General features: G+C 45.4%; 1 protein-coding gene across 1 annotated transcript in view; it reads right to left on the reverse strand.

The window, feature by feature from the left end:
- Nucleotides 1-2,375: 2,375 nt before the first annotated feature.
- The window catches only part of plxna4 (plexin A4), a 188,572-nt gene continuing 177,932 nt past the window's right edge, over nt 2,376-13,015 (reverse strand). Inside the window, exons 29-33 of the mRNA XM_076030189.1 lie at nt 11,360-11,550; nt 8,986-9,155; nt 6,908-7,120; nt 6,222-6,372; nt 2,376-6,049 (exon numbers count right to left, since the gene is read on the reverse strand). Coding sequence (XP_075886304.1) covers nt 5,954-6,049; nt 6,222-6,372; nt 6,908-7,120; nt 8,986-9,155; nt 11,360-11,550 — 821 coding nt within the window. The 3' untranslated portion in view covers nt 2,376-5,953. The remainder of the gene's footprint in view (nt 6,050-6,221; nt 6,373-6,907; nt 7,121-8,985; nt 9,156-11,359; nt 11,551-13,015) is intronic.

Genomic DNA, 13,015 nt, shown 5'->3' on the forward strand with positions numbered 1-13,015 from the left:
CGCTCCAGTCGAGGGAGCCACTGAGCACTTTAGGAGGAATTGCATGGTTGTTATTGATTGGGAGCTGAAATGGGGGGGAAAAGATTTGTGGAGCCCATAAAGGAGAGCCTTCAGAGCGTGGAGGGTGTGTGTGTGTGTGTGTGTGTGTGTGTGTGTGCGCACGTGTGCGTGTGTGTGTGTGTGTGTGTATGCGCTTCTGAAGTGGAAGGTCCGGACCGTTGTTGGATCGATGGAAGATTTTTTTGCATAACAGCACATCCACCGTGGACCTTGTTTCACACGCCACTGATTTCTCAAGTGCTTGTACCGTGTTTTTCATGATGGGACGAGAATTTAATTTTATTTGTCTGAAATGTTAAATTCATCATCTATTCACGCTAACAGTAGGAATCTTTTGACAGAGTCAGTCCAATCAGTTTGCCACCCTCCCTCATCCTACCTCTTTTTTGTATGTTTATTCCCAAAGCCGACACAAAGTTTCCGGTTGCCAGGTCTGGCGTACCCCCTTCGCCGCCTCCCTCATCAGCGCAGACAGCCATGTTCACCGTGACGGAGGGCGCCGCTAATGTCAGTAATTGCTCCCATCTGTTTCAGCGCTCTTGTCAATATCTTTTGAGTCCAGCTGCTGAAATTGGACCTGTCAACCAGTGTCCACGCACGCACGCACCCCCCCGCCCCCCCCACCCCCCCACTACCAACCCCTCCCCCCCCCCACTACCGCCCCTCCCCCGGCCATTAATCTGCCAGTCAGCCGGCCTGACAGCAGTTATTCACATGAGAGGAGCCGTGGCAGCAGCAGCGTTGCTCCGAAACAAGGTGCCGCAAAGAGGATTATTAGCGCCATTTTCCGTTTTGGGGGTGCAACATCTAGCACTTTAAAAAAAAAAAAAAAAAAAAAAAGCTTCTTCTTTGTACCTTCTGCGATTTGAGTCTCCCATCAAAGACGGATGTGCGCCATTCCCAGCTGGAGCCATTACTTAGTTTTGAAGTGTTTTCACGCCGCAAGATGACTGACCTCTACGTGCAATCCTGTTTTGTTCTTTTTCCTTCTTAGCTTGCCGCCCCGCTCCGCCTGTTACTCAAACGCACCTTCTGTTTCGCTAACTTTGGCCCGGCGCCCGATAGCGATATAAATCTCTCAGATTGCCCCCCTGACAGTAAATCTAATGGCCGGCTGTCACCAAGACGAGTCTGTTAGAGGTGCACGCGGCCGAGAGGCGAGAATGAATCGGGGCTCAAGTCCCCGAAGCTGCAGGTTCAGCTGTATCGATTATCCAATCCCGTCGCCCCGCACGCACCCCCCTGAACACTGATTGCAGGCAAAGTGGCAAACTCACCCCTACCCACCCTCCCCCGCCCGGCTAGTCCCCCCCTCCCCCCGCCTAGTGTGGATGCGTGTTGGGGGGGGGGGTTCTGGAGGTGAAAAGACCTGCGATGATCACAGGAGTGTGGACAACCTCCCCCGGTGCAAAGCAATCATAGCCGCGCCTCTATCACCCTGCCTCCTCTCACCCCGACCTCACCCAACCCATCACCCGTCAGAGCCCCCCCCCCCCAACCCTCCTCCATTATTCCCACCTCGCCAGTCAGAGAATTAGGGTGAAACTTGGTGGCCCTCCTCTCCCTCCTCCTCTCACATCCATCCAGCCCCGCCATCTCTCCCCCGTCTCACCCATTACTCCCAGTTCACTGGCTGCTATATGGAGGGTGACACTGGGCCAATTCAATCTCTCGTCAGCCTCCTCTTTGTAGGTCCTCCAGCAGCAGTGTCGCTGCTCCTCTTCTCAAGACGCTATTTCCTGTTTTCTTTCCCTCCTGTCACTCTTTCTTTCCGCCCCATTTAGCCGTCTCTTTTAAAGGACCAGTCTGTGATAGTTACTGGGATCAGCTGACAAACATAAGACATAAGCAACATAACATGAGCGAAGCAAAAAATAAAAAATAAAATAAATAAAATGCATGTGTTTTAGTCAGTTAATAAGTGACACATTTGTATGAAGTAATAAGTATTTGTACTGTTCTGCTAGCACTGAGATTCCTTTTTCAGCCAGAATATCTTCCTTTTCATATGAAGTTGATCATTTTGTGGGTTTTACCACATTCCAGATTGCACACTTATTACACTCAACACTTTACAATTTGAGTGTAATAAGTGAGTCCAAAAGCTCTGTATGGAACAGTGCACACTGTGCCTGCTGTATTGGTTCAGGGTGTGAACCGTCTAAATGCACTCAGCGCACTGCATTGAAAGTCTACTGACTAAAGAATCTGTCACCTTAAATTTTTATTCCGTTTGAACAACTGCATTTTGCGGCAGTTGGATATTTCCGAATGCATCTGCATCATACAAAGGCAAGAAACACACAGTGCATATGCTTGGTTTCATAATAAAGTTTATTCTATATTACAAATAGTATTTTGTTCTTGACTGCAAAATAGGAATGCATTATATTTACATACACAGGTATACAATTAATTATAACAAAGTTAGAGAAGCTCGCCTTATATCCCCCTGGTTTTACCTTTATCTCTTGATAAGATACTCTTTATCTTCCAAATAAGGTCTAGTAAAAGTCTGTTTCTAGCGTGTTTCTGCAACACCTTCTATAACACTGAGCTAGGAGGACATTTTTTTTCTCTTCCCCTTTCTTCTTAACAAAACGTTTCAAGGTGGAAACTTTATCTGTGCTTTGGGGCAATGCAGGGCGACCGCTGGCAGACGGCCCTGGTTGCGATGGGGAGGTTGGGGCGGGGGTGAGGGGGTGAACGACAGGTAGTTACACAATGACAGTCCAGGACTCTGACCTTGTGTTATTCATCAACACACTGCGGTGGGAAGCAACGTTTGGTTCCGAGACCGTGGCCTCATATGCTAAGAGTCGCTCTTTGCAAAAATCTATTGTTGAATCTAAAGTCGGTTCACCAATGTGGCCTGGATTGATAATCCATGCATGTTTTGCACAGTATCAACAGGTTGACATGTTAACTACAGCACATGGCCCTCAGGTGGTACAGGTTACCTGCAGGCTCTTATGTATGAATTACATGTGTACTGAATCTATTTTAAATCTTGTTTCACTGTTTTGATTCCCTCACGATATTTCTGTCCCGTTCTAAGCCTAAAAGTTTATGCTAACACAAGCAACACGCCGGTCACAACGCATTAAATGGGGTGTGATGGAGGGACAAACAACACTTAAAAACAGGGGTCACATGAGATACCTACAACGTAGAACTGGGATGTAATGACTTTAAAGCCCTACTAGTAGAAGCAGAATAGGTCATTGTGAGCAAGGCAGTTCCGTTTCATAGCTTTCAACAGGTCAACATGCAAGGGGTACATACTGTCTGTTCCATATAGCGTCTAGTACTCTGAAGGTGGACGATGGGTTTGTGCGTTGGAGGGGGTCGGGGTGGATGGACTGGATAAAGGTTCCACCTTAAACGAAAACTAATAATAGTTCTTATTACATGAACGTCCCACGTTTCCTGTTTCTTCCAAGCAAAAGAAAGATAAAAGAACACATCCACGTCATCATTGCAAGGCTTGATTTTTCTTGTTTTTCACTTTTTTTCTCTTTTAATATAAGTTTCTTAAATTGTTTAGGTTTTACATGCGCTTAAAAAGCCAATAAAGGACCCAAGGTGGACCTAGGGCGGTCTTCACACATTCACATCACCACATGGGGCACGTTGTCAAGGCAAAAGAAAGGGCAGAGGTCAAAAGGTCCGGAGGGCGCCTCCATTATCTCTTTCAATCGCTCTCTCGTACGTTTACTGGAGCGTGTTTTTATTTATCCTGCCATGTTTGTTCGCTGCTTGTTCTGATCCTACTTGATCTACTTTTCCTCCTCTTCTTCTTCTTCTTTTTCTTTTGAGGCTTGGAGAAGGCTGCCCCCTGCCGCCACTGAGGACAACTACACTATACAGACAAGAGCGCCTCACAGAGTTACACACTCAAGCGCTGGGGGTGGGGGAGTTGTTTTGCCATACGCAACTAGCTACTGTTCCCCCAACACTTGTGCAAAACAGTAAAGAAAAGTGGTGGAGTTGAAGGAGCCGGACGTGAGGGTAGAAGATGTGCCGAGAGAGAGAGAGAGAGAGAGAGAGAGAGAGAGAGGGAGGGAGAGACCCGGGACGACAGAAAGAGAACGGAGGATCAGAGCGCCTCGCCCACAGAGCCTCTCACCCCGACACGCTGAGGTCAGAAATAAACCACACAGGTTTCAGAAAGTTCCACAATATTTTCTTGTTCCAGAAACGATTTTGTCTTTTACATAGTCCTTTTTGTTTGTTTAGTTCAGTTCCTCAGTGGCACATTGACCTTTTTTTTTTTTTTTTAAATATAAATTTCAAGCTCCTTTGGTTTTTTTTTTTTGTTTGTTTTCTTTTTGGCAGACCGACTAAGTCCATCTTGTTTGATTTCCCCGCACAAATGTCTCTTAAATACCAACGTCCTGGAAAGGAAGTGCTACTCTCACAAACGCAGCCCCGTCGTGTGGCTTCGCTGTTTGGAATTAATCTCGTTTCTCGAGACCGAGCCGTTTTCCTCCCCAGAGCATTTCAGTCAGCTGCTTAATTGTGTCCTCCGCCGGGGTTGGTGTCGATTCTCTGGCTCGTCGGGGGGAGGCGGGGGCGGGGTCTTGGAGCAGCCGCTGATTGTGAATGTGTGAGCGTATCTGTGCATGTGTTGTGTGTGTGTGTGCTTTGTTAAGACCGTCGCAGTGGCGGCACAAGATTGGACGTGGCCTGAGCCAGACACGGACCGCTGACTGTTTGCTTCAGCAGTCACTGCACTCCTGCTTCTTTTGTGATTCCAGAGTTGTTGTTGTCGTCGTTGTTTGTGTGCTTCTTTTAGAGGATCCAACTTGGGTCAGGGCCCCTAGGTTCTTCTTCTTTTTTTTTTTTGTTGCTGTTTTTTTTTGTTTTTAGTCTTGTAGGTAAATTTTTGCAGTAGCCACATAAGCCTGATGGAAGCAGAAATCATGAGCACTTTTTCTTGAAAGTTAATGTAACGCCTGTCGGGTAAAAAGTGTGAACATTGCAAAAAAAAAAAAAAAAGGGTATAGATTAGGGATGCTCTGGTTTGCAAAGTATATATATATATTTGTTTTTTTTGTTTGCGTCAGTTACATTTCAATGACGGAGAAGTTCAGAGAAGAAGCACTAAACCTCCCCTGCCCTCCGTCAGTCTGTTTTCTTAAATACAACTCCAGCTACATTGAGAGAATACAAGAACATTCTGGATTTGCCTGGAACTTGCCTTCCCAAGAAACATCGCCGATATGTATTCTTCACTTGTAGGTACAGTGTAAACTTGGCAAACCATCCTTGCATTAAGTTTTTCTTCATGTGTTCATTTGGCTTGCAGTCATTGTTGTTGACGTTCCCTCTCCATTCCATACATTGGATATAGAACTACAATAGAGATGGTTTAGCTAATCTATCGGTTCGAAAAAAAAAAAGTTCTCAACAAAATTGACACCCACCGTTGTGTGTGTGTTTTTTTTTAAGAATCACCTATCAGTGTAAATTCTTGAAGGCAACAAAAAAAGTTTTTTTTTCTCTCCCTTTTCATTCCTTTCAGCGAAGGGAGCTGCTGATCGCCAATATGGCCAGCTTTCAAACCATCCCTCCATGGTGAAGGTGAGGGATCCCCTGCACTGCACTGTGGGAGATGCCAACTTCAGCCCCAGAACCACCCTTCAGGTATGTTCAGATAAAACTAGTCTATGCAGCAAAGTGGATGAGTTAAACAAAAATATCTTCTCAGGCTGAAGGAAGCAGGAGAAAGAGAAGGTCGAGGAAGAAGCCATCTCTGAAAGGCGGAACGAGGAAGTCACATGATGAGGAGGAGGGAGGAGGAATAAAGTTGGGGGGGACAGGTCTTCACTCAGGCACGGCTCGGTTTCTGATGGGGTCTCTTCCCAGTGCACCCTGGGAAGTGCAGTCCTCAGCTCTCCAGACTCATGAAGGCCACCACTTGCTCCAGCTTGAAGGCCAACCTCTGTTTCCTGGCTGCGTCGTCCTGCTCCAGCGCGCACACAATCTGCAACAATGAAGTAAACACACACACACACGTTGGAATTTTAACAAACCTTACGCTACCTTAGTGATTCAATTTCTGATTGACCTATTATGAAAGAATAAGAGTGTGACGATAGATGCAAAAAAATAAAGAACCAAAACAAAATGGGTGATGTGTCTTGAGCAATGCATACCTCTTCAGTGTATTTGCCCACGTAGGAGTAAATCTCACTGAGGGAGCTCATACTGTTGAACTCGTTCATGTGCATCCGTGACTGCTCCGCTAAGTAGGCATTCATGTCTTGGTCACTGATTGCTGGCATCTTACCAATGTCAGAGTAGTACCTGTTCAGAAGAAAGTGAAACACGATCCGTGAATTCTATTGACTGTTAGAGGCAGCACTTCAGCACCTCTTAACATAGCAAAGGGAAGGGTTGCTCTAGAAAAGTTTTCATCTAGAACACTCTAGAAAGCTTTCAACCTTTAAAAAGGTTGCTCTAGAATTTTTTTTTTTTTTTTTTAACCTTTAACTAGATTGCTCTAGAAAAGTTTAGTCTTTCAAAACGCTTTACAAAAGTTTCGACTTCTTAAAAGGTTGCGCTAGAAAAGTTTGGTCTTTCAAAAAGGTTGCTCTAGTAGTTTCAAGCCTTAACAAAATTTCTCCAGAAAAGTTTTGACCTTTGAAAATGTTGCTCTAGAAAAGTTTCATCCTTTTAAAAAGGTTGCTCTCCAAAACAAACATGTTTCTAGCAGGTCACACTTCAAAATATCCATAGAAAAGAAAATGACTTATTTTCTTTTCTATGAACTGTTTTCTAGGTTGCTCTAGGTCTAGGACACAAACAACACACCACAAGTACACATTTTGCGATTCCTCACCTCTCCACCCAACTCTTGTAGCTGGGAATGTCCTTGGCATAAAGCAGCTTGTTGGAGGGCGAGTCCTTCCCAAGGCGGTGTTCTGAAGTGGAGCAGGAGTCCATGAAGGTCTGAGCCACCACGGACAAACAGGCATCAGTGATGCTGCTCTTGTGTATGTCAAAGACGAACTGAGGATTCTTGATCACATTCACCCAGAACCTCAGAGGTAGACTGCAGGGAGATGGCACAAAACAACATTTAATGCACACGTTATCCTATTCTCACAATCTCATTGACATAATTCGTAAAGAAAGGTGTCAAGCAAAACAACAACCTTGTCCACCCAAAGTGCTCCGCTATGAAATATTTGACTGTCATTTTTATATCTTTGCTCTCGACGGAATAAACTACTAAATTTGTTCTGCGTTCTAAATTTAATAAAGCCTTTATCTTCAAAAGCAGTTGCTACAGGTCTGTTTGTTTGCCAGGCTCGTTTGGGCCAAAGTGAAGAGATTCGTGGGCCACAGTCAAGGGGCTCAGGTAGTATTGGCAATGCACAAAAGTTCTATAAATCAATCCTAATGTTTGGATAATGCACCTTTTCCTCATCTGTCTGTAATCAAGCGATACAAAGGGGGAATAAAATTAAAAATGTTATATAAATCTCACTCAACACATAATCATAAAATCATTTTAGCTTCAGTCAAATAAATCCTTCTCTTAGATTGTCATTTATCAACTAATCTTAATTAGAAATCTATATGTTGAACAACACCATGAAAAGTGAGGAAACAGCGACATGTTGCGCTAATCCAGAAGATACCATCTGGAGACGCAAGAAGCCAGTAATTCATGTGGCTTCACACACGTCACTGCACAGAGAGAAAATCAACTAAAAACAGAACCTAACTTCCACTTCAACTTTATTAACAATCAGACCTATGAACAAGCAGGTGTAATATGTGCAGCAAACCTATTACTATTACAGAGATGTGCTGTGACAGAGAATGCAGAAATCACAGGGTAGCAGCAGGATTTGGAGCCTTGGGGTTGAACTTTGTAGTTTGTAGGGTACAGACGCTGGGTTTGGTCTGTTTCATGGGCTTGACATGGGCGGAACAACAACTATATCATTATCTGCTCCCAGGGGAATGAATGAAAGGTCATGGACAGATGCACTTGTAGCCGGGAGAAGCCAGGATGACATTGTGTCACACACGCACGGAGATGAAATCTGCCGTTGCACAAACGTATTAATGCAATATACAGGACCTTCAGAGATTAAAAATCCAATATTGCAGGTGCAGAATTTAGGGCAAAATCTGGAACACAGGACCTTTGGTCATGGTCCCATAATCCATCATGTTAATCTGAATAACGTAGGTGCCTGAGAGATTTAATGCTGTCCACCATCTCAATTTTTTTCTCCTCACACACATCACTGTTTGCCTCCCGCGTCTAAGATTTCCTCTTGGCCGTGGGCTGAGTGATGCATGCTGGGATCTTGGCAGAGGCCAAGAGGCTAATGAGATATTAGTGTGCGTTTAACTCCCACTGAGTTCACATCCCCTTCCCCACTTTCTCATTTCCCCTCTTCGTCTTTTAACCCCTTCAGGTGGACTCACAGGGGTCAGCGTGCTCTTAATTAATCAGATGATATTAATCTGGAGGTAGGCTGCCTCCACCTGCAGTGTACATTTGTCACAATGGAAGTTTTTCCGAAAAGCGACAGGCGCTCCTTGCTGGCGCAGTTACCAATGATAATAGATGGAAAGCCTTGGCAGCCAATCGGATTAGCCCCTTGCGGTAGTTTTAATAAAGATTACAAGTCCCTGTGGTTAACGGATATTAGGAAGAAGAACGACGTGTGGTGAGGCTTGGCACTGACAAGGTAGCAGCAGCAGGTCGCACTGTGCCACAGTGTTCTAATTATTTCCGCAGAGCCCTTTACAGTGGTAAAGATGGCAAAGGTGACTGGTTTTGTTTCCATCCAAGACCCAAGTAACTCATTTTGAAATCCTGAGCCCCGCCATCTGATTTCTTCCATTGATTGATTATTGTTTCTGCAGGCAGATTTCGACAAAAGCTTGACTCACCAGTTGCTCTTCCATGTATGTCGGACGTGGGGATCGTGGATGTTGTGTTTGTCGGCCTGCTCATCCAGGAAGTCAAACATGTACTTGATGGCCAGGGGCAGGGCGCTGCCTCGATGGGCTGTGCTGAAGATGGTCTCAAACAGGTCGTCCACAAACTTCTGCAAAGTACCCTGCACAGGAAGGAGCGTAGAGTGGGAAAACTGATTACAAAAAAAACCCCTAAATTAAGCATTTGTTCTGTTTAAAGGGCATAATCATGATTTGTATTGAATACGCAGATGCATAAAACATCCACGCGAAGATATGCAAAACAATATTCTGGAGAGCCAGGGAATCTTCCCTGTTCAATGAATAGAAATGCTCAATGTTGCAGAAAGACGGGTGTAAAAATTGTGTTTACCGGCATGTTAATGTGACTCCTATCGTAAAGTCTCGATCCCTAAATCTGCTTGCAGCTTTGATGGGGAAAATTGTTATTTCACAGCTGACTTTTAATAATATCTGCAAACAGGAGGCACATCTTCTAAGCCTCTTTGTGCGCCCAGATTAGCTCCCACACTGCACCATTGACCCTAATTTGATTTAATGTTGGCGACTTTAAGGAGGCAGAGCGGGAAAGACAGAGTGAGAGAATTTAATCCTCTTGTAAAGAATGAGCTGATGGGATGCACGGGGTGGGAGGAGGCAAGGGCACGAGATGGAAATGAAGCGACAGAAGGAGTTGCCTATCAGGAGGAGAGGCCATGAGTGTGGCAGATGAGGTGTGTGAAGGCGCTGGCAAATAAAAATCCAATTTGGGCAAGGAGCGCAGGCCCGCAGGATTGCCGAGAGGCAGCAGAGAGTTGAAAAAGAGAATCCTGTTAGTGAGGGCGGCTATAATTTTAATGTGGCCCACATTCACAACGGCTTATTGTTTTTCTAAGAAGGTGGGATCCGTTCATCGGGCACGCAGGGTCCCTCTGACTGACAGTCGGCACCTGTAGGCGAGCAGGAGAGGTGTGCCTGCGTTCGCTTCTGATTGCTTGGTTCAAAGTACTCGCTAGGTTCAACATTTAATTACACAAAAACTAAAGAAACACCACAATAAAAACAACATGAGAACATGATTTGGGTCCCAACTTCTGTGAGCACTTCACTGGTGGTTTATGCATCATTGCCTGCTCTCTACACACAATGTGTCATCCATCCGGTTCTTGGATTCCCCTCCTGCCTGCTTCTGAGGGAGGCGAGCACTGGCGCCAAAAGGTGGCGTCCCAAATGGTAAGTTGTCATTTTAAAATGAGAGAGAGAAAGAGAGAGAAGGATGCTATCCTCTTTTTCTAGCTGCTCCGCCTCCATATCCACTCTCGGTCACACTGATGGAGCTTATGTGGAAGACGTCAGCGGCGTCGCGAGGGAGAGGTATTTATTGGCAAGGTGAGAGCCAAACACAGTCAATTACACTTCCTGTCTGTCCAGTCATGTTTCACCAAGAGAGATGGCTGGCCAAGGTAAACTGGGTATATGCCAAAGAACAATCCTGCTGGAAAGGTGATGGACATTTAAATGTATGTCTGGAGAAAAAGGCCAATTTAGCATTAAAAGATTTTCTACACAGTGGTGTGTTAACCATGGCATTCTCCACAGCCTCTTGTTAGGCTGGCAAATACTCTACAAACAAAAACAAGAAAATGTTCCCTATCAAGAAGCATTTTTAGATAAGAGCCTTGTCCTCCCCCCCCCCCCCCCCACCCCCCCGCCCTATATACGCGTCTGTCTGTGTCTGATAGGCTGGAGGTCCTAATGGAAATAAAAATAAAGAGAGGAAGGGGGTGCATTGTGAAATTTGCATTCGGCCGTTGGATCAAAGTCACTTTTCCCTTCAAATCAAATTAACTTTTTCGGAGGCCATTGTCGGCGGGCAAATTCAAAGAGACTCATTTTAAAACAGCGTCCAGCCACCCCCTCCCCCCTTTCCCATTACAGAAACACCTTCACGAGCTGCGTGGGTCTTTTTCTTTTAGCCCTTTTCTGATATGCTGTCGCGTCAACGCGACTGCAATGATAAGCGAAAACAAACAGAAAAATATCTATTTTCTCTTTCGCACCTGAGGGAATAGAGGAATACATTTGAATAATCTTCTCCACTGAGATGACTCATGGAATCTCAACATGAATATTAAAATAAGGTGGGCGGGGTGGGTGGCAGTCAAGGGTACACAGGCTGGAGGGTCACAAGGACCTCATATTCTTTCACCTTTTGAACTGCTTCACGAAAAGAGTAACCAAATTAATATTTTGCGTATGAACAGTTCTTTTTTTTGTTCTTTTGTACAACCCCCCCCCCCCCCCCCCCCCAACACGACGCAGCAAGACAGTGTGACCAGCGTCTCACCTTGGTGGCCAGGAGTCGTGTCAGGTAGATCTCTGAGACCATCTTGCTGCCGCGGTCACCCTCCTTCTGGTCGCCGTGCTCGTGGTTCTTGACCAGGTGCCAGACCTTGACCCCGCTCTCCAGGTCGGGAGTGATCATGGGGGTGCGAGAACGCAGGCTGTCGGGGCTTCCGGTGTACTTGATCATGTTCTCTGTGAGGAATGACACGCATTTTTACACGTTAGCACAAACAAAAAACAAAAAATCCCTTCAGGCTTTGAACATTTCAAGAACGCAGCGTGTTTACCCCTCTGTTTATAGCTTCCAGCCAAAATGGTTGCTTTGGTTGACAAAAACAGTCAAAGGCAGCCACTGGGGTGATGCCAATAACCTGTGAGGAATATCATGGCCATTTTCCAGAACCAAGGGCCTGATTTACTGAAGGTTTTCTCATTACAAACGCCAACTTACGAGAAAGCCGATCTAGAGAGCGGGCGCAATGAAGGGTTGCGATTGTTACCCGCGGAAAACAACACGCACAGTCCATTTAGCGCGTTTGGCTTAATGAACGTACGCGGACGAAACAGGCATAAAATTTGGGTGGTAAGGAAGCAAATAGATTATCAAGCAGGCGCACTGTGATTTCAAAAAGTGCTCACACATCAACGTATATGTATGTATTTTGTGCAAAGAAACCCGCACGTGTTCGGACAGAATGTGCGCATCAAAGGCAACAGTGGTCGCCTCCAGTGAGACTGTACGGTCCTGGTCGCAGTTGCGTGGCTACAATCATGTCTCGCTTGCAGTCACGCTCCCTGGCACAAAATCCTCATGTAAATAGTGTGGTCTGGACCACGTTTTGTGCCTGTTGTCAATTGCACAGACGATCTTAGTAGATCACCCGCAACGTGCAGGGCAGCAACATGCGCAATCTGTAAGAGCGCACACGCATTTTAGCGCCGCCTTTTTGGGGGATTTTAGCAAATCAGGCCCTGAGTGCTTCAACACACAATGGTAGAAAACAACAGTAAAGGGAATATGTATTATGTGGAACTTTTGAACTTTGGCAAGTTTACCAAACAGCAATTCAACCAGGAGCCGTCGCGTCACTCAGCTTGTTTCGTAACTCATGCTAATGAAGTCTATTTTATGGTTTCACTTGTCAGGTCTGTGTGATTGGACATGATACTTTGGCAAAGTGCACACTGTTAATTTTTCATGCCGTCTTCTCACGGGGACGAGACAAAGCCTCGGCGGCTGACACAAAATCGAACAGGTATCAGACAAAATGAAATATGTATGGCCCACCCAACGGCCATGGTGGCGCTGACATTTCCAAAACACGCGGCTCAATGAATGTTTACACAGTGTGAAAAGGAAGAAAAAAATAAATCAATGAGCTACTGTGATTTGGAGAGAGGAGTAAGAGGGAAAAATGTTTCTTTTTTTAACCATTGAAAAGAAATCAATCGGTGTCGAGTAGAAGAGATGAAGCAGCGCGTGCCCACCTCAGACACTGGTGCAATCCAGAAATCAAGTGAAAATGTACGTTAATGATAAGCAGCTGTGTATTAGCAGAGCCGGCATGTATTCTCTGCAGGATGAGAGCTACACGCGTTCAGGTAAAAAGGACAAAGACTAATAATAATAATAATAATGATCCAGTTTTTCAACTCT

Source organism: Nelusetta ayraudi, unplaced genomic scaffold, assembly GCF_046127955.1.
Source record: "Nelusetta ayraudi isolate G7.1 ecotype Tasmania unplaced genomic scaffold, CSIRO-AGI_Nayr_v1 ptg000027l, whole genome shotgun sequence".
NCBI classification, from domain to species: domain Eukaryota; kingdom Metazoa; phylum Chordata; class Actinopteri; order Tetraodontiformes; family Monacanthidae; genus Nelusetta; species Nelusetta ayraudi.